The 21,875-nt window shown below is 50.4% G+C and overlaps 2 protein-coding genes across 5 annotated transcripts; both read left to right on the top strand.

Moving 5' to 3' along the window:
* Positions 1–1,754: 1,754 nt before the first annotated feature.
* On the top strand, positions 1,755–5,562 carry LOC109512149 (uncharacterized). 4 transcript variants are annotated; one of them, XM_019863679.1, is made up of 8 exons: positions 1,757–2,111; positions 3,649–3,996; positions 4,266–4,523; positions 4,841–4,931; positions 5,050–5,104; positions 5,192–5,322; positions 5,393–5,500; positions 5,532–5,562. In XM_019863679.1, exons 1-7 carry the CDS (start codon positions 2,066–2,068, stop codon positions 5,448–5,450), a joined length of 987 nt encoding a protein of 328 aa, XP_019719238.1. In that variant the 5' UTR covers positions 1,757–2,065; the 3' UTR covers positions 5,451–5,500; positions 5,532–5,562. The 4 variants fall into 4 exon arrangements, with proteins under 4 accessions (XP_019719240.1, XP_019719239.1, XP_019719238.1 ...); XM_019863678.1 differs by having other exon boundaries at positions 5,047–5,104; XM_019863680.1 differs by lacking the exon at positions 5,532–5,562 and having other exon boundaries at positions 1,756–2,111; positions 5,047–5,104; positions 5,376–5,441.
* Positions 5,563–6,150: 588 nt separating this feature from the next.
* tg (thyroglobulin) lies at positions 6,151–21,512 on the top strand. Its single transcript, XM_019863625.1, has 49 exons — positions 6,151–6,263; positions 6,420–6,519; positions 7,237–7,334; positions 7,418–7,573; positions 7,695–7,869; positions 8,008–8,114; positions 8,189–8,332; positions 8,552–8,737; positions 9,001–9,485; positions 9,831–10,218; positions 10,357–10,395; positions 10,475–10,705; positions 10,915–11,019; positions 11,101–11,178; positions 11,266–11,372; positions 11,466–11,577; positions 11,740–11,901; positions 12,236–12,430; positions 12,514–12,641; positions 12,715–12,865; positions 12,941–13,093; positions 13,192–13,338; positions 13,412–13,576; positions 13,671–13,775; positions 13,847–13,950; positions 14,029–14,134; positions 14,206–14,385; positions 14,610–14,780; positions 14,877–14,960; positions 15,034–15,090; positions 15,180–15,317; positions 15,418–15,594; positions 15,677–15,791; positions 15,867–15,946; positions 16,407–16,550; positions 16,637–16,702; positions 16,896–17,030; positions 17,393–17,575; positions 17,803–18,010; positions 18,078–18,156; positions 18,238–18,388; positions 18,537–18,727; positions 19,032–19,196; positions 19,288–19,446; positions 19,621–19,811; positions 20,064–20,162; positions 20,589–20,729; positions 21,028–21,206; positions 21,274–21,512. Exons 1-49 carry the CDS (start codon positions 6,191–6,193, stop codon positions 21,363–21,365), a joined length of 7,185 nt encoding a protein of 2,394 aa, XP_019719184.1. The 5' UTR covers positions 6,151–6,190; the 3' UTR covers positions 21,366–21,512.
* Positions 21,513–21,875: the final 363 nt, after the last annotated feature.

The raw sequence follows: 21,875 nt of genomic DNA, 5'->3' as shown, positions 1-21,875 counted from the left end.
ATGGGAGTTGCGGGGTATAAAGTCGGAAAAAAAAAAAAAAAAGGACCCGGAGTTCGACGACTGACTTCAATGTAACATCACTCGACAACAGCGACCCAATGGTGACAGACCGCGAATGGCAAAACATCATTTCAAAGATGAGAAACCTATATTATATATAAAAAGGAAATTATGAAAAAGGTTTGATGAACGTGTTGTGATGAACCAGAAGAACAATTTTTCCAAATCAACTTTATTGATTACATTAGCATGTGTCATTTCGCTTTTGTTCCTCTTTCTTATCCTTCTGTCTTTTCGTCTTTCTGCTTGTGTCATACAGACAGCGGAGTTACTCTAGTTTCCCCCCATTCAGTTCAGTACTTTTTTCCGCTTTTGTTCCTCTTTCTTATCCTTCTGTCTTTTCCTCTTTCTGCTTGTGTCATACAGATAGCGAAGTTACTCTAGTTTCCCCCCCATTCAGTTAAGTACTTGGGGGGGGAGCTTTTTTTTTTTTTTTGATGTCGTTGTTGTTCAATAAAAGCCTTGTGCAATCACCAAAAGTTGAATGTTTTGCTTTGGGATCCAATACTTGTGAATGGGCATCGCTCCCACTCAGTCACACATACACTTTCATCAAGGAGATTATAGTTCATGAAAACTAAATCACTAAAACCACATTTAAAAAAAAATGATGTTCATGAACAAAATTAACAACTACTAAACTAGATTTTGCCTTGATCGAACGAACTAGAACTATACTGAAACTACCCTTCATTTTCATCTGTTTTTTTTTCTTTTCTGGGAGGTCTGTGCCTCTGGCCATGCTATGCTAACGAGCATGCTAACATCCATTACCTTGGAGGCAAAAGTTACCAATGCTAACATGGCCGCCATTTTTGCAGCTAGCAGAATATGACACCTACCATCGTAATAACCCTTTCGAGCATGCTAACATCCATTACCTTGGAGGCAAAAGTTACCAATGCTAACATGGCAACATGGCCGCCATTTTTGCAGCTAGCAGAATTTGACACCTACCATCGTAATAACCCTTTCGGGTGGACCGCAGACTACTTTCTGTCTGATAAATCCAGAGTCTGTTGGTTTTGGGTCTGTCAAATTGAGGTCCCGCAGTCTTCAACGTTAGCGCACAACTCTGGAACAAACCAAACTGGTGACACGCGTGACGTGACACAACGGAGGGGACGACGCAAGGGTTTGGGGTGGGAGGGCACGCGAGTCGGGGCCACTGTTCAGAAGGCTATCGATTATTTTCGTTGTTGTCATATTACCTTTGACAACTTTCAAGGTCTGAAAGAAGACTTGCTAATATTTTCCCACCAGTCTCGTTTTGCACTTTGTCACGAACTGGTCATTAAAAGGGCAGTAATTATTGTGTCATGGTCTCAAAAAAAAAAAAAAAAAAAAGGAAGGTCAACAAAATATTTTTGTCATCATCACCGTTGAGTAAAACAACACTGGCAGAGTGAGAGCTAAGTTAAACCTCATTACGCAACAAAATACCAAAATTGAACGTTTAAAAATAACAATTGCAATCCAAACTTTCTATATTCAGATTCAGATTCAGAAAACTTTAATCATCCCCATGGGGTAATTGGACTTAACAGGCACGCTCTGCACAAGAAACATGAATAACAAAGACGAACATGGGATACAGTGCGAAGGGCCTGTCGGTACTCGAAAGCCAGGAGGAACGATGAAGGCGTTGATGATAAGGGCAGGCCGCCATGGTTTATTCTGAGGGTGAAAGTATGATAGGAGGCTAGGAAAGATAGACACAGACAGCACGTAGACTAAGTGGCGAGCAAGGAGAGGGTGGGGTAGGAAGGAGCTGAGCAGAAAAGCGTCCGCCTTCGTCAAGAGCCAGCAAGAAAAGACATGCGATGAGTCGTCACGTCAGTGCTGAGCTTTTCATCCCCACTGCTTGACTTTGAATTTCATTTTCTTCCCTTTTCTTCTGGGCCTAGCTCGGCCCAGAAGAAAAGAGGAAGAACGAGTGCAACTTCTTCTCTTCACGCTTCTTCTCACCACTCATTTCCTTCTCGTCTTTTCGTCCCTTCATATCATGTCTCTCCCACACGCAAGCGCGTTGGTCTTTCTGCTTCTGGCAGGTGAGTGACTGACGTCAACGGGATCACACACTGCCACGTGCGTGTGTTTGTGTGTGTGTGCGTGCGTGTCCCTCAGGATGTTGCTCCAGCATGTCGTGTTTGGCAGTATAATAAGCCTCTGAATGTATTCTTTAAAATAATGTTGTTATAATACTCACCATTAACGTGAAGGTTTTCCGTTCCTCACAATGGTAAAGCAAAGTTAGCGGAATTATAGTCAGCTTGCCTGGTCCGTATGCGGAGTTGCTGGTGACTAGCTTTCACCCTGCTCAGTAGCTTGCACGCTTCCTTTCTGGAGTCTCCCGCAGGTTATTTTGATGCCAACGTATCATGGCGCGTGTGAAAGTGGCCCTTTACATTCGACCGTTTCATCGGTGGTATTTTGTCATTGCAAATTAGACACACTGCAGAACCTGTTCCCTCCACAAAGGCGAATCCTTCGGTCCATTCGTCCTGAAGTCTACCATACTCGTCATCTTTTTTTTCTTTTCGCCATCTTATTCGTTTAGGATTAGCTTTGAGCGAATGACCGAGCGGGCTGATTCAAAAGGGGGCGTTGAGCTGTTTCCACAGCAACAGCCGATGTAGGCCAGTATCATCCAATTAAAATTGGTCCTGCAAATGCAGCCTTGAATAGGACACAAGCAGTGAAAAATCAATGGATGGATTAAACAAGCGAGAATATTTAGTTTTATCTGCGAGCCAGATGCAATTATTAAAAGAGCCATATATGGCTCGTGAGCCATAGGTTCCCGACCCCTGCCCTAATCCCTCTATTGGGATTTTTAGTGGACTTCTTAGTCAGCTCGACAGTCGACTACGGCAGATTGGTGGAAGTCATTATACTTCAAGCCTTACACAGATAGTTCAGAGGAACCGACGCCTTATAAAACCCCACCTACTCTCGTTTATCTTTGATGAGGGAAAAGAAAAAAAAAAATCAAAATAATGTTCATAGTGTGTTTTTACGTACCCTGTGAGAACAATTACAAGGATACCGAGGTCCAAATGTCCCATTTTATCCAATATAAAGCACCCTTGCAGACTCTAAACTATTTGTGGATGTTTCAGTTTTGTTATTGTTGCGAAGCCAACTCATGCTTTTGTGGAAAAAGCTTAGTGATGGTATGTCCTTTCTTATAGATGTTTTTTGGGGGGCCAGATTGGTGGAAGTCATTATACTTCAAGCCTTACACGGATAGTTCAGAGGAACGGACGCCTTATAAAACCCCACCTACTCTCGTTTTTCTTTGATGAGGGAAAAGAAAAAAAAATCTAAATAATGTTCATAGTGTGTTTGTACGTACCCTGTGAGAACAAAAAAAAAATCTTTTGAAAAGAGCCACAATTTCGGGACCTATATCAGTATGTTTGCATTATACTGCCCCCAGTGGCCAAGGTACATACTCCCAAACGAGCAGCTCAATGTCCATTGAACTGAAGCAAAAACAGTTTCATTCTTTGGATTCTAGTAAGTTATGTCATGATTGGGTTTTTTTTTTCCTAAAGGTGAATATTGTAGAGTGCTATTTTTCAGGTTCGGCAGATGCGGAGGAGCGGGTGAGGTACTCATCGCCCACGATGTGCGCAGTGCGCAGTTCCACCCTGACGCTGCTGTGCTCCTTCACGGGGGTCAGGCCAGTGGTTCGGGTGGTGTGGTGCGTCAATCACCTCATCTGTCATGGGACCACGCCGTCCGTGTACGACAGCAAGTTGTTGAACAACAACTGGCGCTACCTGTACCTAGGGGACTTGGAGAGAAACTGCACGCTGCAGATCAATAACATCCAGAAGCAAGACAGTGCCACTTTCCGATTCCGGATGGAAGCCACTGAGCGCGTCGGACATTTCACCGGCGTCAAGGGCGTGCGCGTCACCGTCGTTGGTAGGACCGTTATGTCACTCGAGTCGTTGCCCTCCACATTATACAGACGTAGCTTGATTTACGCGTGCTCCATGATACCAGTTTTCCAAGTCATGAAATCTTACGTGGTGGATTTTTTTGCACACACACACATGCAGACAAAAATCACACACATGCACATATTTGAATGTCATACAGTATGTAACTTGCAGAGCCTGTAAAAAAATGTCGGCGATGTTTCCTCACCAAAGTGTTGACAAAGCATCCCGTTTCCACGATAATCGCTCTAGATGGTGATCCGATGATGGTGCAGAGCTCTGCCCCCGGGCACGTGCGTGAAGGCGCTAAGTTTACACTGAGCTGCACATCTCGGTGTTCCTTTCACAATCTGAACGTGCAATGGTACCGTGACGGCCGCGCCCTCACAGAGTCCGGCCCCGCCCTCCAGTTGACGGCGGAACAGTCGGCCAACTACACTTGCGTCCTGGCCGACCGTGCCGACACCATGTCGCTGCCCTTCAGGCTGACTGTGGAACGACACCCAGTGGGTAAGTTATTGTGGAATTTCTCACTTCTTCCTTCTGTTGTTGACTTTTTCAATGTTTTTACACACACACACACACACACACACACACACACGCACACACACACACACACACACACATGGGAAAACAAGTATGCACGCATACACACACACTCCCTTGTTCTCGTGTTCTCATCCTCAATGTTTTCACGCATACACACATGGGAAAACAAGTATGCACGCATACACACTCCCTTGTTCTCGTGTTCTCATCCTCAATATTTTCACGCACGAAAAACTTGCCAAGTCATCACTGTGTGGATCTGCTTTGCCACTTTCAAGACGGACCTTTTGCAGTGCCGCTCGCCATCTCCTTGGGCCTACTGATGGTCCTGCTCCTTGTCGTTGCCCTCACTGTGTTCCTCGTCAAACGGTGCGTCCCCGCGGTAGACGTTAGCATGGTTGCACTCAGCATTAGGACAGTTAGCATTAGATATCCTTTATTTGTCCCACACTGATTTGTCCCACACATGTGGTGGACATTCCAGCAGGAACCGTCGACCGGCGTCTCGTCAAAATGGAGCATCTGCTGAAAAGGAGCACGAGGTGAGTGCGCTGGAATCCCATCATGCACCTGGGACAACTCTCGACCTAATACAAAGTGTACGTGTGTGTCTGTGTGTGTGTGTGTAGACGGGTGAACACGTGTACAGTAACACAATGCCAGGTGGTGAGCGAGGCGGTCCAGATGGACAGGAAATGGACCAGAGAGCAGACGAAGTCAATTATGCTGCTGTACAGTTTAAACCAAAGGCCATCAACAGGTATCTCTCTCACACACACACACTTCAGCCACACAATTGTGTTGCTATTGAAGCGTTGTTGTCGTTTGAGGCCGGCGGCCACGCAAGACGACGTAGTCTACTCGTCTGTAGCACGCCCGTCCCAGTGATCGCTGAGCAGACAGGAAATGATGTCCCAAGTCGACAGAAGTGACATCACACACGCCACCAAAGTGATTTCGCACTTGCCAAAGTTTCAATAAAGTCGGGACTGGAGACCAGCAAGTTGTTTGTCATGACATCATTTCCCGTTGCGTCCGGCTGACTGCCTGCTTGTCGCAACAAAATGTTCGCCCACACTTCACTTCCTGTTAACTTCATCTAAACAAGAGATGCCATTCTCCTTCTCGCCAACAAGCGAGCGAGGCTTTCAGTAGATTCTGTGAGAGGCAAGATGTTACCCTGAACGTAAGGAATAAGGCCTGAACCACCAGGAAAAATGAGAACAGCGAACTGCAGGCACAAGGATGCCGCATTGAATTGAAAATCCTTCTGTTGACTTATGAAGCACGAAACGAAAGCTTCCCTATCCATCCACGAGTCACCCTAATCGAGCGCTTGGCTCCCCAAACACAAATTCACGTGTGGTCGCCAGTTCGACCCGAGTGCCCTAAACAAACAGGTTCCATGTGCTCGCCTCTGGAACTCTTCATCGTCCTCTTCAAAAGTCCTCATCCAATCTCAAGTTGGTCTTCCGAACCTCTCGTCCAATGGCGAGACGTCACGCAGCCGAGCGGCGACTCTCAGTGCCGCCGGGACAGACGCACAAGGACGCTGACTCAGCACTCCCGACGCCTTAAAAGCAGCGGCGGGGGCCGTCGTTGCCGTCACTGGCGGAGAGACGACCGCGATGGGGAGATTGCTGGCCGTCGTCTTGGCGCTGCTCGTCTGCCAATCGCCGGCACTCTGCGCCGGGCCTTCGGGTGAGGCTCCTGGTTACAACCACACGCTTGTTTACATGCCTGTTTACAACCAAATGCACCTGTTGGTCTTTGAAGGCTCATTCGAGATGTTGGAATATCGCGGTTGCCGTGGTGACGAGCACTTTTCATGACAGTGTTGTTGTTGATGCGGTTTAGAGTATCAGCTGGACTCCGCAGTGACGCCATGCGAGGCCGCAAGGGCCGCAGCTCGCCAACCCGGCCGCCGGCCCCAATGCACTCAAGACGGACGCTTCAGGTATTTATTTGGCGGGCCGGCTTCGCCGCTCGCGTACGGACACCCGAGTTCCTGCTGGATGCCAAACATTTTTAATGGAATCTTGAGATACGAGCGCAGTGTGGTGGCAATGGAACTCACTTGACAACAAGCAGCAGTTTGGCAAATGTTGAACAAGTCTTCAAAAAATAAAAAGATCCTTCAAGCCGCTTCTTGCGGCTCCTAACTGAAGCTAACTCAAAAAGGTACATATTTTAAAAAAGGGTATTACATGTACATTCTAAAACGAAATGTTCCTTTCAGAACAGCCTGCTAGCTTAATGCGAACATGGTTCGGTAAATTGGCATGCTAATATTAGCCTCGATAGTGGCAGTTTTACAACTCTTTCAGCAAAGGGATTTGAACACAAGCACTGGAGCAACACATGTAAACAGAGAATATAACAATGCTCACAGGCATATATTTTTTTAACGCCCTGCAAAAAATTCAAACAGCAACTTACAGAGTAGTAGAAGAGGTGGAAGTCTATCCTCCTTCATTTGTGTCTGCATAACAGTATTATACTGCCTCCCTGTGGTGAAGGAAAGCACACCAGAAGGAGCAGCACAATGAACTGCATTGCACCATTAAATCACGACGCACAACCTGTTGAAATCATGACGGATAAAATGTTTCACTCTTTACATTCCCCTTCATCATGTCATTACTCGCAAATGTGTGCGTGGGTCTGCGTGTAGGCCCGTGCAGTGCAGTGGGCGGGGCCAAGAGTGTTGGTGCGTTGACGCTGAAGGACAAGAAGTGGCCGGGACTCGAACTAACGGATCCATTCCGCAGTGTAAGACTGAAGGTCACATGACTGACTAGCTAGCCAAAGGCAGCGGAGGCTGAAAAGTACGCGTTTGTCCCCGTTGCCATCAGGTGCGTCTTCGTGCCATCTTCAGTCGTCCCTGCGATGCTCGCCCTCGGGTCACTTCCTGCCGCTGCAGTGTGACTCCAGCAGGGGGCAGTGTTGGTGTGTGGACCAGGACGGCATGGAGCTATACGGGACCAGGCAGACAGGGACGCCGCATAACTGTACGTGCGCAAACACACATGCCGGCACACACAGGCAACAACACACACTTATATAGGCACACACACAAGCATTGCCATGGACATAGAGACGCTTACACTTTTGAACCCAAACGTTCCGCAGGCCCCGGCAGCTGCTCGGCGCTCTCTCGTCGTCTCCTCCACAGCGCCGTCTCGTCGTCGTCGTCTCGGTCTTCGCCGCCGCAGTGCTCCAAGGACGGCAATTTCCTTCCCGTTCAGTGTCAACTCGTCAACATGACCAACAGGCGAGAGTTGGACCTGCTGCACGCCTTCAACATGTAACGCACACGCTAAGCTTACGCTCGTCATGCTAACGATGAACAGGCAAATGGCCGCATTTGTCTTGTGCGTCTTTGGTCTTCTTACTACGTTGTCTCATTTTTCTCGCTGGTCGCCATTTGTCCGATTTGGGGCAGTTTCCCAGAAGCCTTTTCCACATTCAAATCTTTCCGGGAGGCCTTCCCGCTGGTTTCCGCCTACTGCTTCTGCTCCGACAGCAGGGGCCGTGAGATATCCGACACAGGTAACCCCGCCCCTTGCCCCGCCCCTCTGATGATGATGAAGATGATGGTGAAGTTTGCTGATGTTCTGGTGCAGGCGTGGAGCTCCTGTTGTCCGACGTGTACGACTCCGCCTTCTCTGGCATCGGTATCGCTTGTTCGTTCGCCGAGTCGACCGTTTTCAAGGTTCTTCACAGAAGGATGCTGGGTCTTCGTCTTGCTGTCAGCGGACAATTCCGATGTAAGTTCAAGTTAGACAGAGACGGCGAGTTGATGGAATTGTGGCATGCGTAGCGCTGTTTGTATGAAAACCAGAGGTACCAAAAGCTAATTGACCAAATCATCACCTCCAATCGTCGGTTTGTGACTTAGTGGAGCCATCTCTGATGGTGTATGTGGTTCATCAGTTCGGTCGCTCAGAGCGCGGCAGCTTTTCCGAGCAATGCGTTGATCCCCGCAGGTCCTTCGGCGTGCGAGGAGGAGCGGAGGTCGGCTACGGCGACATCCGATGTTTTTGTGCCGTCCTGCCAGGAAAACGGGGCTTTCGTTTCCAAGCAGTGCCAGCAGGGGGGGCAGTGTTGGTGCGTGGACCCCACGGGGGCTGAACTTCCTGGGACGCGGCAGCAGGGAGACTTCCTGGTTTGTGGTGAGTCGCTAAATGTGAACAGGATCTTCAGAGTGAGGTACACACCCAAGCTAGATTTTGAGTGTATCGTTACCCCCCCAAACGAGTTCTGCATGTTGGCAAACCGTGTTAGCATGTTACCTTCTTTCGAGAATAAAAATCGACCATTGTTGTTGCCCTGACATTGGCTAGCGACCAGTCAGTTTTTCAGTGGATGGGTGTAACTTCCATAAAATATTTGTTGTTGTCGGCTCTTCTGTTTTTCTTCTTGTTGTCTGCAAAAGGAGGTGCTGCGTCTGAGGACTGCGTCTCGCTTCGTCGCACATCACTGTCTCGCCTGTTCTCGGGTCCTCTCAAAGCTCATCTTCCCGCCACCTCCTCAGCGGGACACTCGGCTTCCTGTCAAGCCCTCTTGCGACCTTTAGAGGCTCTCCTTCCAGTGGAGGCGGCTCCTCTGTCCTTCCTGTCAGTCATGGTGGACGTCATGGACGGGCTCTTCCCCTCAGTGGGCGGGGCTTTGGAGGCTCTGGCCGGCTCCTCTCCTCGTCATCTGCAGGAGTTCCTGTTTGGTGGGAAGTTCCTGAAGAACGCAGCCAGCTCCAACCTCAGTGGCGCGGTGGGAACGCGAGGCGGTCTGAATGCTGCTGCACTCCAACAGCGACATCAGAAGCTGGTCCTTGCCGTCAGCCGCGCCCTGGAGGACCAAGACTTCTTGGCTGGTGTCCGACTCACCTTAATGAGTGTGTCGGAATCCGCCTCCTTGCGTCAGGTGTGCGCATGAATCCCAAACGCAACAAAACACTAAAATATGGAATATTAATGCTAATGTGCTGCCGTGCCACATGGTTGGGATTAGCTTTGTAGGAGGCTATATGGTTGAAGAGGATGGTGCTGAGGAAGGATCCTTGTGGGGTGCCAATAGTGTAGACAGTCAGTGTGTAGCGAATGACAGTATTTATCGGGGAGCTGCAGTCAATGAAATGGGAATGAAAATCCAATGGTTGAACTCAAGTCATGAGAATGCTAATGCTAAAATGTGATACCAATGTGCTGAGTCATCTGCATGGTCACCTTACTGTGCCCATATCTTTGCGTGGTCGCTGTGTTCTTCCAGGTGCTGACACCCGTCCTCCATTCCTGCGCCGCCACCGACAACCGAAACGACGAGGGGTCCGTCTTCGTTCCAAGCTGCATGTCAGACGGGTCCTTCCGAGAGGTTCAGTGTCAGGGAGGAGAGTGTTGGTGCGTGAACCCGCAAGGCCAAGAGGTCGCCGGGACGCGGGTGCGCGGTGTCCGGCCTCGATGTCCGTCTAGCTGCGAGATCGAGAGAGCGGCGGCTCTGCGTGTGAGAGACAAGATGGCAGCAGGGGCCAACGTCCACATTCCGGCGTGTTCGTGGGACGGAAGCTTCCGGTCTCTGCAGTGTGGGCCCTCCGGGTGCTTCTGTGTGGACCAACTGGGGACACCAACGACTGCGCCCTCATTGGACAGCCACTTGGCCTGTAACGTCACCAATCACATTTAGCCAGCTTCAATTTGTTCTTCTCCCCTTACACTGTCCTTGTCTTTGTCCTCTCCTTCACCCCTTCCTCTTCTTCTCCTCCCTCCTCCCCCTTACTCTGCTTATTCTTGTCTTTTAGGTGCAGACATGAGTCCTCAGAATTCTCGCTCCGCCTCTGGTCAGAAAACCAAATCGTAGATGATTGTTCTGATTATTTGGAAGGTATTGTTGACTTCCTGTCCTGCTAAAATGCACAGGCGAGTGTGCGCGAGCATTACAGGAAGTGGCGGCCTTCAGACAGGAAGTGAGCAAGGCGGTGCTTCTCTCCAACTCCTCCCACATCCCCGCTGGATACGCGTTCCAAGTGGCACAGAGTCTGGGTTTTATCCCGGAAGAGCTGCAGGTGACCCAATCGCAGGATGCGCTGCAGGTGTCTGATTGGCTGTTGAGTCGCTTCAAAGCTGCGCTGCGATTGGCCGCCTTCTCCAGTGAGTCCCGTCCACATACACTTGACAGCCTGATTGGCATCTTCATCAAATTGAACTAAACGGGGTCAATGTGAGCCAGCATCCTGTCCTAGTGGTGAATATGTCGACCTCACAGTTGTAAGATTTGGGACTCAAATCTTGGCTCTGACCTTTCTGTGTGTGCTTAGCATGTTTGTGGTAACCAGTACTGATCCTTGTTGTTTTTCCAGCCATCCAGATGTTGCAGCCTGCAGGACCTCTTGCCTATCAGCCGTTCAGTCCACAGTGTGACAACGATTGGGAATGGCGACCCATGCAGTGTTACCATAGCACAGGTCCTTCTCTCTCTCTTTCTCTGTCGACCACACACACCCACATATACATATGAGTTTTTGTGTGTGTGTGTGTGTGTTCAGGTCAGTGTTGGTGTGTTGATGAAGATGGCGAGTATGTTCCGGATTCTTTGAGCGGTCGTTCACTCCCTCTGGTCAAATGTGAGCTCACACACAATTGCAGACAAAGACGCACGCACACACAAAACCAGTGGGAAAAAATTGTGTGTGTGTGTGTGTGTGGTGAAGGTCTCACACGCTGTCAGAGAGCTCAAAGTCACTCGCTGCTCTCTGGTTGGATGAAAGCCTCTGACGTCACGACTAATTTATCGGGGTACAGCCCCCAGTGTGACAAGGTAAGCACACACTCTTAAACATGCACACACACATTCTGACACACACACCTGAGCCGACCATGTGACAGGAAGTGTTTTTGTGACTGCGAACAGGATGGTCGATTCTCCGTGCTACAGACAGAGGGCGCCGCAGGCTGGTGTGTCCACCCTGTGAGCGGGGAGAGGCTGCAGGATGCTTCCACGGGCCCTGATGGACAGCTCACGTGTATGCACGCACGCGCACACACACACACACACACACACACACACACACATGCCTTGACTTGACATTTTGGATCCTTTGTTCCACGACCATGCTCACCACTCAAATCAGTCAAATCAACTTCCTCCGGTAGTAAGTTGTATCATGTTTCTGCGTTGCATTCAGGTCCCAGCTGGTGTGAGCTTCAGGGTCTCCAGTGTCGTCCCGATGGCTCCTTTATCCCTCTTCAGTGCGATGTCACTTCCTGTTGGTGTGTGTCTGAGGATGGACAGGAAGTGGCGGCAACCCGGGAACTCAGAGTGACGGGACGCATGCCGTCTTGTGACCGTAAGTGGTCACAGAGCCGAAGCTAAGCGCCAGCTGATGACATTGCCAGTGTTGTTTACATATTTAGCATTGTGCTCTATGAGTTAATGTTGGACCACAGCGCGATGTGGCCAAATTTCAGAAAGTGAGCTAATAAGCTTGCACCTATTTAGCTTTGTGTTGAATCATATATACAGCATGGTTTGAGTCCAGAGCCACTTTGTGGACATGACAGGAAGTCATGAACAAACGTGCTAGCGTGCGGTTAATATTTTGCTCAATGAAATCTAGTTCTAGCTTAGTGCCACCAACTACACATGACAGGAAGTGCATCTTGTGACCTTGTGTCTTCCAGGTCCCGACGCTTGCCCCACCGCCGCTGTCGCCCACGGCACCCTCGTCTGCCGCCCTGCACAAGATGGCCGCCAAAGCTGTGATCTGGTGTGTCACCGCGGTTACCACAACTCGCTTCCCGTACGCAGCTTTACCTGTGACACGATCGGTCGCCGGTGGGATGGAGACTTCCGACCCCTGCCTGGAGCCTGCCAGAGTACTTTTGAAACTGACGAAAATTTTCAAAGCTTTCCTTGCGTGTGTAGTACTTACGGTGTGTATGTATGTGTGTGTGTGTAGTGAGTGTACCTCCTCAGCGCGTGTGGGCATCTCATATCTGGTCACTGGCAGCGCCTTGTCGAAATCCACAAGCGATACACTCAGAGCTGTTACGTGACATGACCAGCAGGGGGCTCTGCTCAGCTCAGGTCAAATCTCACACACACACACGCACACACACAAGCAAATATGACAGCAAGTTTTGTTTGTGCACGTGTGTAGCTCCCCATGTCGGGGCGCAGCGTGTCTCTGTGTGACGACTCTTCATTGCGTGTGCGTTGCAATGGCAACACGTTATGGAGTGTTACGGTCAGTTGGACCACCTTCATGTCTGACCTCCCGACCTCTGAACTGCCTGCGCTTCATGACATCGGTGAGTCAACATGGGTGATGAGAGCGACATAAGGTCATTTCCTGTGATGTCATGCGACATTTTCCGGCGCACTAGCAACGTTCCTGAACGTCTCACGTCTTCTGGAGCGTTTTGAACGTCTGCTGGCTCAGCACATCGTCACTTCACAACCACAGCTGGTCTCCACGACGACGCCCCGAGTGGGCTGTGCCCACGGTTACCGACTAAGTGACGATGGCGAAGGCTGCAGTGAGTCCATTGATGACATCATCATGTAGCCTGGATTTCATAGTTGACTGAACTAAAGCTGCCACACCACAACCTGGTGGCGTCATCTTTGTGTGCAGTCATTTGCCCTGCGGGCAGCTACTCTGTTGAGGGGGCGTGTCTTCTGTGTCCTGAGGGAACCTATCAAGACACCGAGGGGTCAGATTTATGCAACCGGTGTCCGAGAGGCTCCTCCTCATCTCCTGGAGCCTTCTCAATCAATCAATGTGAGCTACGAATCATCTGCACGACTGTCAACCAGTATCTGCGGACTCAGTGTGTGTGCGTGTGTGTGTTTAGGCGTGACAGACTGTCAGAGGCGTGGCCTTCGCTGCTCTGAAGTGGGTGACTTCCTGCCGGCTCAGTCTGACTTGCTGTCCGGCAGGTGGAGCTGCTTTAACAGCGAGGGGGCGGAGCTTGACTGGACCAGGAGTAATTTGCCCCTCACCGATGACGACTGCTCAGGTGACAAACAAAGAAAAGTCAACCAATCAGAAATTTTAGTTGTTTTTTTGTATGTGCAGGTACCATATGTAAATGTGTGTTTTTGCATGTGTAGTCCTCAGCAGGTTTCAGGCTGTCCCCAGGTCAGAGGTCATCTTTGGAGCTGAAGACACAGAAGTTCTTCAGCGCATGACCTCTGACCTCAGAACATGTGCTAAAGGTAAAACACACACACATGAGTTGAGTGTGTGTGGTGCAGTCATGTGTGTGGTCGTGTTGTTTGTCCCCCAGCGTGTGCAGTGGACACATCCTGCCACCATGCGGCGCTGTCCAGCGGCCAGTGCGAAGTGTACAGCACACACACACTAAACACACACTGCAACACTTCTGACCAGGTACACACGCAGGCACACGTGCACACACCCATACATGCTAAACACTGATGGTGTCCGTGTGTGTGTGTGAGGGTGCAGGTGAAAGGGTTTCTAGGTAACAGTGAGGCCGAGCTCTTTGATTGGTTGAGGTGCTTTGTGCGGGTTAGGGGCGGGGCCTCTGATGTGCTGGTCCTCAGGAAGATTGGTAAGTAACCGTAGCAACCAGGTAGCACGAGTACGAGCGTGCGCATGTTAAGGCGGTCAACTGTGTTTTAGGGGCGGAGTCTACTTCTGGCTTTGTGAGGTCATCGATGTTGAAGGCGGAGTCTGGCGTGTTTCGCACATCTGTATTCGCCAATGCCTCGCTGGCCGACGCTCATCGTTTCTGTGAGCTGAGCTGTCGCCGCGACGACTGTTGCGACGGCTTCATCGTCAACCGCAACAGCCTGAACGGCGGTACGGCATCAAGTGTGCGTCTTGTGTGTGAGACGATGCGTACTGTGGTGTGGTTGTTGTCGTGTATTGTGTTGGATGCTTGCGTTACCTGCGTACCTATGTTGCTATGCTTGTGTCATGTGGTCTTTGCGCGCGGATGTGCTGTCGAGCGGCAGTACGTTACCACGGCGATGTGACTTGTGGACCGAGTTGTCCGTCTGAGCTTTCCTGCCCCGCCCCCTCAGGTTCTCTGCTCTGCGGGTGGATGAGAGCACCATCCATCTTGACGTGCGACAGGCAAGACTGGGACGTGATTGGACAAGGCGCCGCCAATCGCGTTTGCGGGGCGGGGCTCACCTACAACAAGCAGCAGCGCGGCTTCCTGTTTGACTTTGGAGGACAGAAATTTACCATCAGTAAGAACATGAATAAAAACTCACCAACTGCAGACTGAATGTGTGTGTGTGTATATGTATCCAAATACACAAACAAGTATGACATATGACCACCAGCTGAGTCAGCACTTCCTGCTTCCAACACGGGCAAGGAGTACCAGGCATCCATCGTAGACTTCCAAGCCATCTACCTGACGACCGGTAGAGCGCCACGTCGTCCTTACACAACCCACCACTGAAGTGTTGTGACATAACCTTTCTTCTCCTTCTACAGACCAATCAGATGCTACTTCCTGCGCAGTCAGCATTGACTTGACTCAGCCTCTTGATGGTTTGTACTTTCAAGTACCTTCAGTGTGTGTGCGTATTTGCGGGTGCATGTTTGTGTATGACGTGTATAACTGCACGCGTGTGGTGCAGGGTCGGTGCAGAACAAGTTCACATCGCTGTCCGAAGATGACGTGTTGGTGGACACTCAGAGGTCCCTTCCTGTGCTGTCCTTCCTGCTCAACAAGAAGACCTTCACTTCCCAGAATGCTTTGCAGCAGTGTCTCACCCGTGCGTGCTCACACACACACACACACACACACACACACACACACACACACACACACACACACACACACACACAAACACAAACCTTGTGTTTTGGTGTTAGGGTGTGAGAGCGAGCCTGGCTGCTCGGTGGCCGAGCTGAACGACGCAGACTCGGCGGATTTCTTCAGCTGCTTCCTGTTTCCTGACAGTCGAGTGTGCGGTGCCTACGACACGCCACTCAGACGGCCCTGTCGCCACCTGCTGGACAGGAAGCCAAAAAATGCCTTCAGCAAGAAGGGTATGCCTGTCGTATTTCATAGATGATGACATCTCACCACAACACTGTGGGGGTTTTTTTTTGTGCCGGTGTGTACGTGTAGTGGATCTTGGGGGTCCGGTGAAGAGCTTCTATGAGCGAGTTACTTTCAAGAAGATGGTCTCTTACTCAGTGCGCAATCGAGTTAATGTGAAAGCAAACACACCCCTGCCTGAAGGGTAACACACACACACAAACACACACGTACACACTCACACACACATTTCATATGTGACACACATCTATCTTTATAGGTTCATGGATTGTGAGCGGCGCTGTGATGAGGATGCTTGTTGCCGCGGTTTTGGCTTCATCACAGACTCCAAAGATGGTAGCGATCATTTGCACCACATTTGGTATCACACACATGTGACACATGTAACCAACACACACATGCAACATACAACAAACACATTGAAAAAAAAAAAAAAAAAAAAAAAAAGACGCACACATAACACGCGCAACACGTGGCAAAGTCTTTCACACTTATCACATGTAACAGTCCTAGAACACACACAACAAAAACACAATGAGACACATGCAACACACCTGTAACCCATGACACATGAAAACATACACACGCACACACACAAAAGTGTCAAACAGATGCACACAACACAAAAGAGCAATGTAACACACAAGTGACACATGTAACGCACAACATCCTCCGAACAAGAATGCAACAAACACAGCACACGGGTAACACGCGACAGACCTGCAACACGACACAGATGTAACATACATGCAATGCACATCACACAAATCTACCAAATGTAACTGTGCGTGTGCAGGAGCCACGGGTGTCGCGTGTGTGACTCTGATCAGTCTCGGGATTCAAACGTGCGGCGAAGACCATCAGAGCTCTTGGGCCATTGGAGATTGTCAAGCAAGTGGAGTCGGCACATCGCCGCAACCGTTTGGCTGGTACCAAAAACCTGGTAACGCCCTCACAAAACCTCACACGGACACCTCATACACAAACAGTGTGTGTAAACACTGTGTGTGTGTGTGTGTGTGTTTTCAGTCAATCAGTGGACTTTGTCTCCAGCCTTGTGCCCCGCCTTCAGCCTGCCAACTTTGAAAAACAATGGTAAGATATGTCCCAGGTTGGCCGACCCTTAATGCCCCGTCACTGGCAGCCAGTAGCGGCGTCGCTGCCCCTCGTTTCACAGTGAAGCAATGGTTGTCTTCCAAGTCGCGCCCGGGTTCGACTTGTCCTTGTGCGACTGGGTCGCTTTTTATTGTGGCGTAAGTTGTATTGTTAACGTGTTGCTATGAATCAGTGTCTATGGACGAGTGGAGTCTCCTGCCAGACTCCTCGCTTCTGCTGGACGTGTCGTCGCATTCTTATGATGTCATCCACATCAGCCGCGACATCGCCGGCGATCCGTCCCGGACCAGAGACTGGTGTCTCCATGGTAACCGAGGCTCACTCCCTAATCACTACGTGGGGATTTTTCTTTTCATTGTTTTTTTTTTTTAAAGGAGATGAACCATGTAGTTGCTTCTTGTTGCTTGTAAACATCACTCCAATACTCCCTAATATCTATATTGCCATTTTTATGCACGATCCAACGGGATCTTTGGATAGTTGCCGCTAGGGCAGAAATGATGAATCGCATGCTCCCGAACAACTCTCTCGGGACTTGAAATTGGCTGGGGAGTGATATGGAAGGCAACTCAAGTCATGGGGGCACGGGGGTTCATATGCCAGCAGTGCCGAAGCGTCTGTGCTGAATGAGGTCATGCAACTTTCACATGTGCCAACTTACCGTTTCAGCCTGCCAGGAGGCGGAGTCCTGCGCTGCCGTGTCATTGGCCGAGCAGGACTCGGCCACACGCTGCGTCCTTTATCCCGACACCGCCGTGTGTGGCCTAAGCTCCGCCTCCACCTCAAAAAGACCCGCTCCCTCCTGCCGGCTGGTGGTCCGAGAGCCCGCCCCCCAAGTGTACCTGAGGAAAGGTCAGCCAATAGCACCTTTTATTCATACATGGCGTGTGTGTGTGTGTGTGTGTGTGTGTGTGTGTGTGTGTGTGTGTGTGTGTGTGTGTGTGTTTTTTTACATTAGTGTGTACATGTGTCTGTTTTTCCCAGATATCTGTGCGTGCGTTAATCACTTGTTTCTGTGTAAAAAAAAATATGTACTTGTCTAGATGTGTGTTAATAACGTGTGTTAACCTCATGATCAGTGTTGCCCTCGTCGCCGGCGACTGTGACAAGCCTCGCCGGTCACGGCACCCTCCGAGGCATCGTCGTGGAAACGGCGTTGGGTTCAGACAGGAAGCGTGTGCTTCAGTTCCTCGGCGTTCCGTACGCTCGTCCGCCGATCGGATCGCTCCGCTATCGAAGCGCACAGCCGTCCGATTGGACGGGGACCTGGGACGCCAGCAAAGTGCGGTAAGTGCGAGCGCCCCCAATGGCCACCCTAAAAATGGCTGACATACTGTACGTGTGCGTCCCTCAGGTCCGCCTGCGTCCAACCAGGGCGGGTGGACACCAGCGAGGACTGTCTCTACCTCAACGTCTTCAGGCCCGTCGCCACGGTGACTGACGCCTCTTTCAACTAACATGCAAACGAGGTAACATGACATCCTCTGACCTTTCCGTGCATGTGTGTGTGTCAGAGGGGGCGTGTCCCAGTGCTGGTCTTCTTCATCAACCCCCCGACCAATCAAAGTCGAGCCACCCTGGACGGCTCCACCCTCGCTGCGGTCGGAAACCTGCTGGTGGTGACGGCCGGATACAGGACGGCCGCCCTCGGGTTCCTCAGCACAGGTCTGCACGCACACACCAACACATAGAGACACACAACGACACACAGACACACAAAATGTCAACATGCATAACACACGTGCGCACACCAAACACATGTGAGCCGTGACTAACGTGGTTCCACTCGGTGCGTGCACGCACGGCTCGTCAGGTTCATCGGTCGCGAGCGGCAACTGGGGTGCGTCGGACCAGGAGGCGGTTCTGGCCTGGGTAAACGCCCACATTTCCGAACTGGGCGGGGACCAGAGTAAAGTGACGGTGGGGGCAGAACGTGGCGGCGCCGACATCATCAGCCTGCTACTCATGCGCCCCGCACCCCTTTTCCACCGCATGCTGCTTATGGTCAGTACACGAAGTGTGTGTGCTGACGGCAGATTTTAAAACTGTGAAAAAACGTGGGCCCTGGCCTTTGCACACACGCGTGTGTGTGTGTGTTATTGTTTGTGTGTGTGTTAACATGTATGTATGATTTGCGTGTTTGTACCTGTTATTCATGCGTGTTTTTGCTTGTGGGATACCAGGTATCAGTATCGTGTCTTATTTTAAGGCATCGGGTACTCATAGATGGTGCCGATATCAAGTGTTGTGTTCGTCTATACCTGCGTGCGTCATTGACGTGAACCGTTGGTCCATGTGTCACGCGCAGGGAGGCTCGCTGTTCTCTCCGTCGTCGTTCCAACCGCTGTCAGCCGCCAGACGTCTAACGTTGCAGTTGGCCGCCGAGTTGGACTGCGCCGTGGACGACGACGACCGCATGTTGGAGTGCCTCAGAGCGGCGCCCGTGGAGGCGCTCAATGCCGCTCAAACCAAGGTGCGCGAGCTGACGCAGCGCCTCGCGTCGAGTCCCGTCCCACGCAGGCGGCCATGTTGTCGTTCCTCATAAAAACTTCCTGCATTTACAGCTGCTGGCCGCCGGCGGGCCGTTCCGCTCGTGGTCGCCCACGCGGCACCGAGACGCCGCCGCTGACGATGGAGGTGCGCCGACATCTCTGCGCAGAGTTGACCTCCTCCTCGGAACGTCCCAGCATGATGGAATCCTAGCCCGGATGCAAAGTATCAAGGTTCAAAGCCACAGCGTGCTGGAGAATCACACACACACACACACACACACACACACACACACACACACACACACACACACACACACACACACACACACACACACACACGCACACACACACTTTGAAGCATGGACACACATTGATACAAGTACATGGTTTTGTGTGTGCTGTCAGGACTTTGTGGCGGTGCTCCCCGGCGGTGGTGGCGGCAAGACAGCGTTTTACGAAGCGCTGAGCCGCTCGCTGGGCGGAGCCTCAGGAAGCTCACTGCTCAAGGAGGCAGCCACCTGGTTCTATTCGCTGGACCATAGCTCCGCCCCCGCTGGATACAACCTCTTTTCGCGCGCACTTGACAACGCCACAAGGTCTGAACGCACATATACGTTTTGTATGCGGCTCTTTCTTTTTTTTTAGATGGCTAAAGACAACTTGCGGACATTTGAAAAAGAAGAAAAAAAACAACTTAATTGCATTAGTTAGCATGAGAAAAACATGCAGTATATCCCAAATGGTTAACATCGTCATCAAACTTCACTTGATGCGAGGGACATCTTAGCATTTAAAGTGTTTCCTTTACTTTTTTTGCACTTAATGGATGTTATGTGCGTGCGTTGCAGAGACCAGTTCATCATCTGTCCCACATTGCGAATGGCCAACCACTACGCTAAGAACGGCGCCAACGTCTTCCTGTACCACCAGCCGGCAAGCGCTAACAGGTGCCAAGTGCTTTCCACGGCCATTCCTGACTGTATATGAAGCCAGAGGGCAGCCATTTTACATTGCCACTGTTCCTGACAAGTTCTTTTCATGATGGCTTTGCTTTCATTTTATGTCTTGTTGATGGTTGTGACAGCACGACGTAGACATATCTTTGAGTAGCTCTCAGAGATATACCTTACAAGAGAAAATTTTAAATTGCATTCTTACCCGATGAAATGCGCAAGTCACGCTTCTTCCGGACTTCTTGGTACAATCCGTTATGTTTTTTTTTTTTTTTGCCATGGATACAGAAAATAACATGAAAACACGGCGGAGAAAGTAATGGAGTCAAGTAAAGTGGTTTGAGCGAGTGGCAACGTAAGCTGGCCGCCATTCACATCCACACGTCTGTGGTCATGACCGGGTCCGTTTCCGGTTTTCAGGGCTGACCTTTCGCTCCCACTGGACGTGCAGCTGCTGTTTGGAGCTCCTCATCAGCCAATCGGCTCCTCGCGTTTCACCAAAGCCGAGCGCCGCCTCTCGCTAGCTGTCATGAGCTACGTGGCAAACTTCGTCAGGAGCGGGTAACCGCATGCAAACCGACAAACACGCAGACCGCCACAAACACCCAAACTGACTCCCGAATTGACATACTGACAGTTAGCGTGTCTAACTAACTGACCAACAGACAAAGTGACACGTTTTTGTTATCTATCCATCTGTCCGCCTACTTTACTGACCGACTGACAAACCCAAATACAAAGCACATGACAAAGTGACAGGCTGACAGTTCGTCTGTCTGCCTGTCTGACAGACAAAGTGAAGGCGGGCGACACACGCGACCACACACTTACGATGTGGCCATTTTTTTCTTGCCCTCAGCGATCCCAACCCGTCACCGTCATGGCCGGCGACCTCTCTGCCCCACTGGCGTCCGGTCTTCTCCTCTGGGGTCTCGCCCACCTTTCTGGAGCTAAGCCCTGCCCTCAGCCAGAAGCAAGGCCTGCGCGAGAGAAGCTGCTCTTTCTGGAACCATCTGGCAAAAGCACTTATGGCCAATGGTCGGTCAAATCACGGCGACCCATCACACTCAGGCGACCTCTCAACCAAACATCCTTATGTCCACAGGCCAGCTGGGGTCGGAGCCTACATTCGACCCTGAACTCCCGCTAGATGCGCCGCACGGCCAATCGCAGAGCGACAAAGACGCCTACAACTGACCATGACGTCTCCACGACCCCCGTGATGTCGTCATGGCAGCAGTGTGATGTCATCACTCGCCATCCAATCACAATATGGAAACAACCATGACGATTTTTTTTCTGATCAATTCTGTCTTCAATCACATTAAAAAATACGAAGCGCAATCTGATGCCTGTCGTCATTGTCACAAACACAGGTACACACATTTATAAGAAGAAGAAGAGTGCACACACAAATTTATGAGGACACAGCAGCGTAGTAGTAATGATGGATTTTTCATTGTACTTATATTTTATATCATGCTGTACTTTCAAATTCCGTTCGTCTTTATATATCGAGTTATATCTAGACAAATTATCAACCGCTCAAATTATGGAGAACCAACAAATCCATTATTATCAAATGAAACACTCTCAAATTGTATGACTTAGTTGAATTCAAAACATGTACAAAGCACACAATAACCAACTTTGCCACAGTATCCAGAAGCTGTTCGAAATCAGAGAGAATCTTTGAGTGCCTTATAA

Source organism: Hippocampus comes, unplaced genomic scaffold, assembly GCF_001891065.2.
Source record: "Hippocampus comes isolate QL1 unplaced genomic scaffold, H_comes_QL1_v1.1 scaffold249, whole genome shotgun sequence".
Classification (NCBI taxonomy): Eukaryota; Metazoa; Chordata; class Actinopteri; order Syngnathiformes; family Syngnathidae; genus Hippocampus; species Hippocampus comes.
Note: the sequence above shows the minus strand (reverse complement) of the source record. Positions and strands in the feature narration are given on the sequence as shown.

Excerpts from the sequence above, each read along its gene's own strand:
- LOC109512149 (XM_019863678.1), top strand. The coding sequence starts at position 2,066 with ATGTCTCTCCCACACGCAAGCGCGTTGGTCTTTCTGCTTCTGGCAG. Across the intron at positions 4,524-4,840 it reads TGTGGAACGACACCCAGTGG|ACGGACCTTTTGCAGTGCCG; the intron begins GTAAGTTATTGT and ends GCCACTTTCAAG. Across the intron at positions 4,932-5,046 it reads ACTGTGTTCCTCGTCAAACG|CAGGAACCGTCGACCGGCGT; the intron begins GTGCGTCCCCGC and ends TGGACATTCCAG.
- tg (XM_019863625.1), top strand. The coding sequence starts at position 6,191 with ATGGGGAGATTGCTGGCCGTCGTCTTGGCGCTGCTCGTCTGCCAATCG. Across the intron at positions 6,264-6,419 it reads ACTCTGCGCCGGGCCTTCGG|AGTATCAGCTGGACTCCGCA; the intron begins GTGAGGCTCCTG and ends GATGCGGTTTAG. Across the intron at positions 14,135-14,205 it reads GCTGGTCCTCAGGAAGATTG|GGGCGGAGTCTACTTCTGGC; the intron begins GTAAGTAACCGT and ends ACTGTGTTTTAG.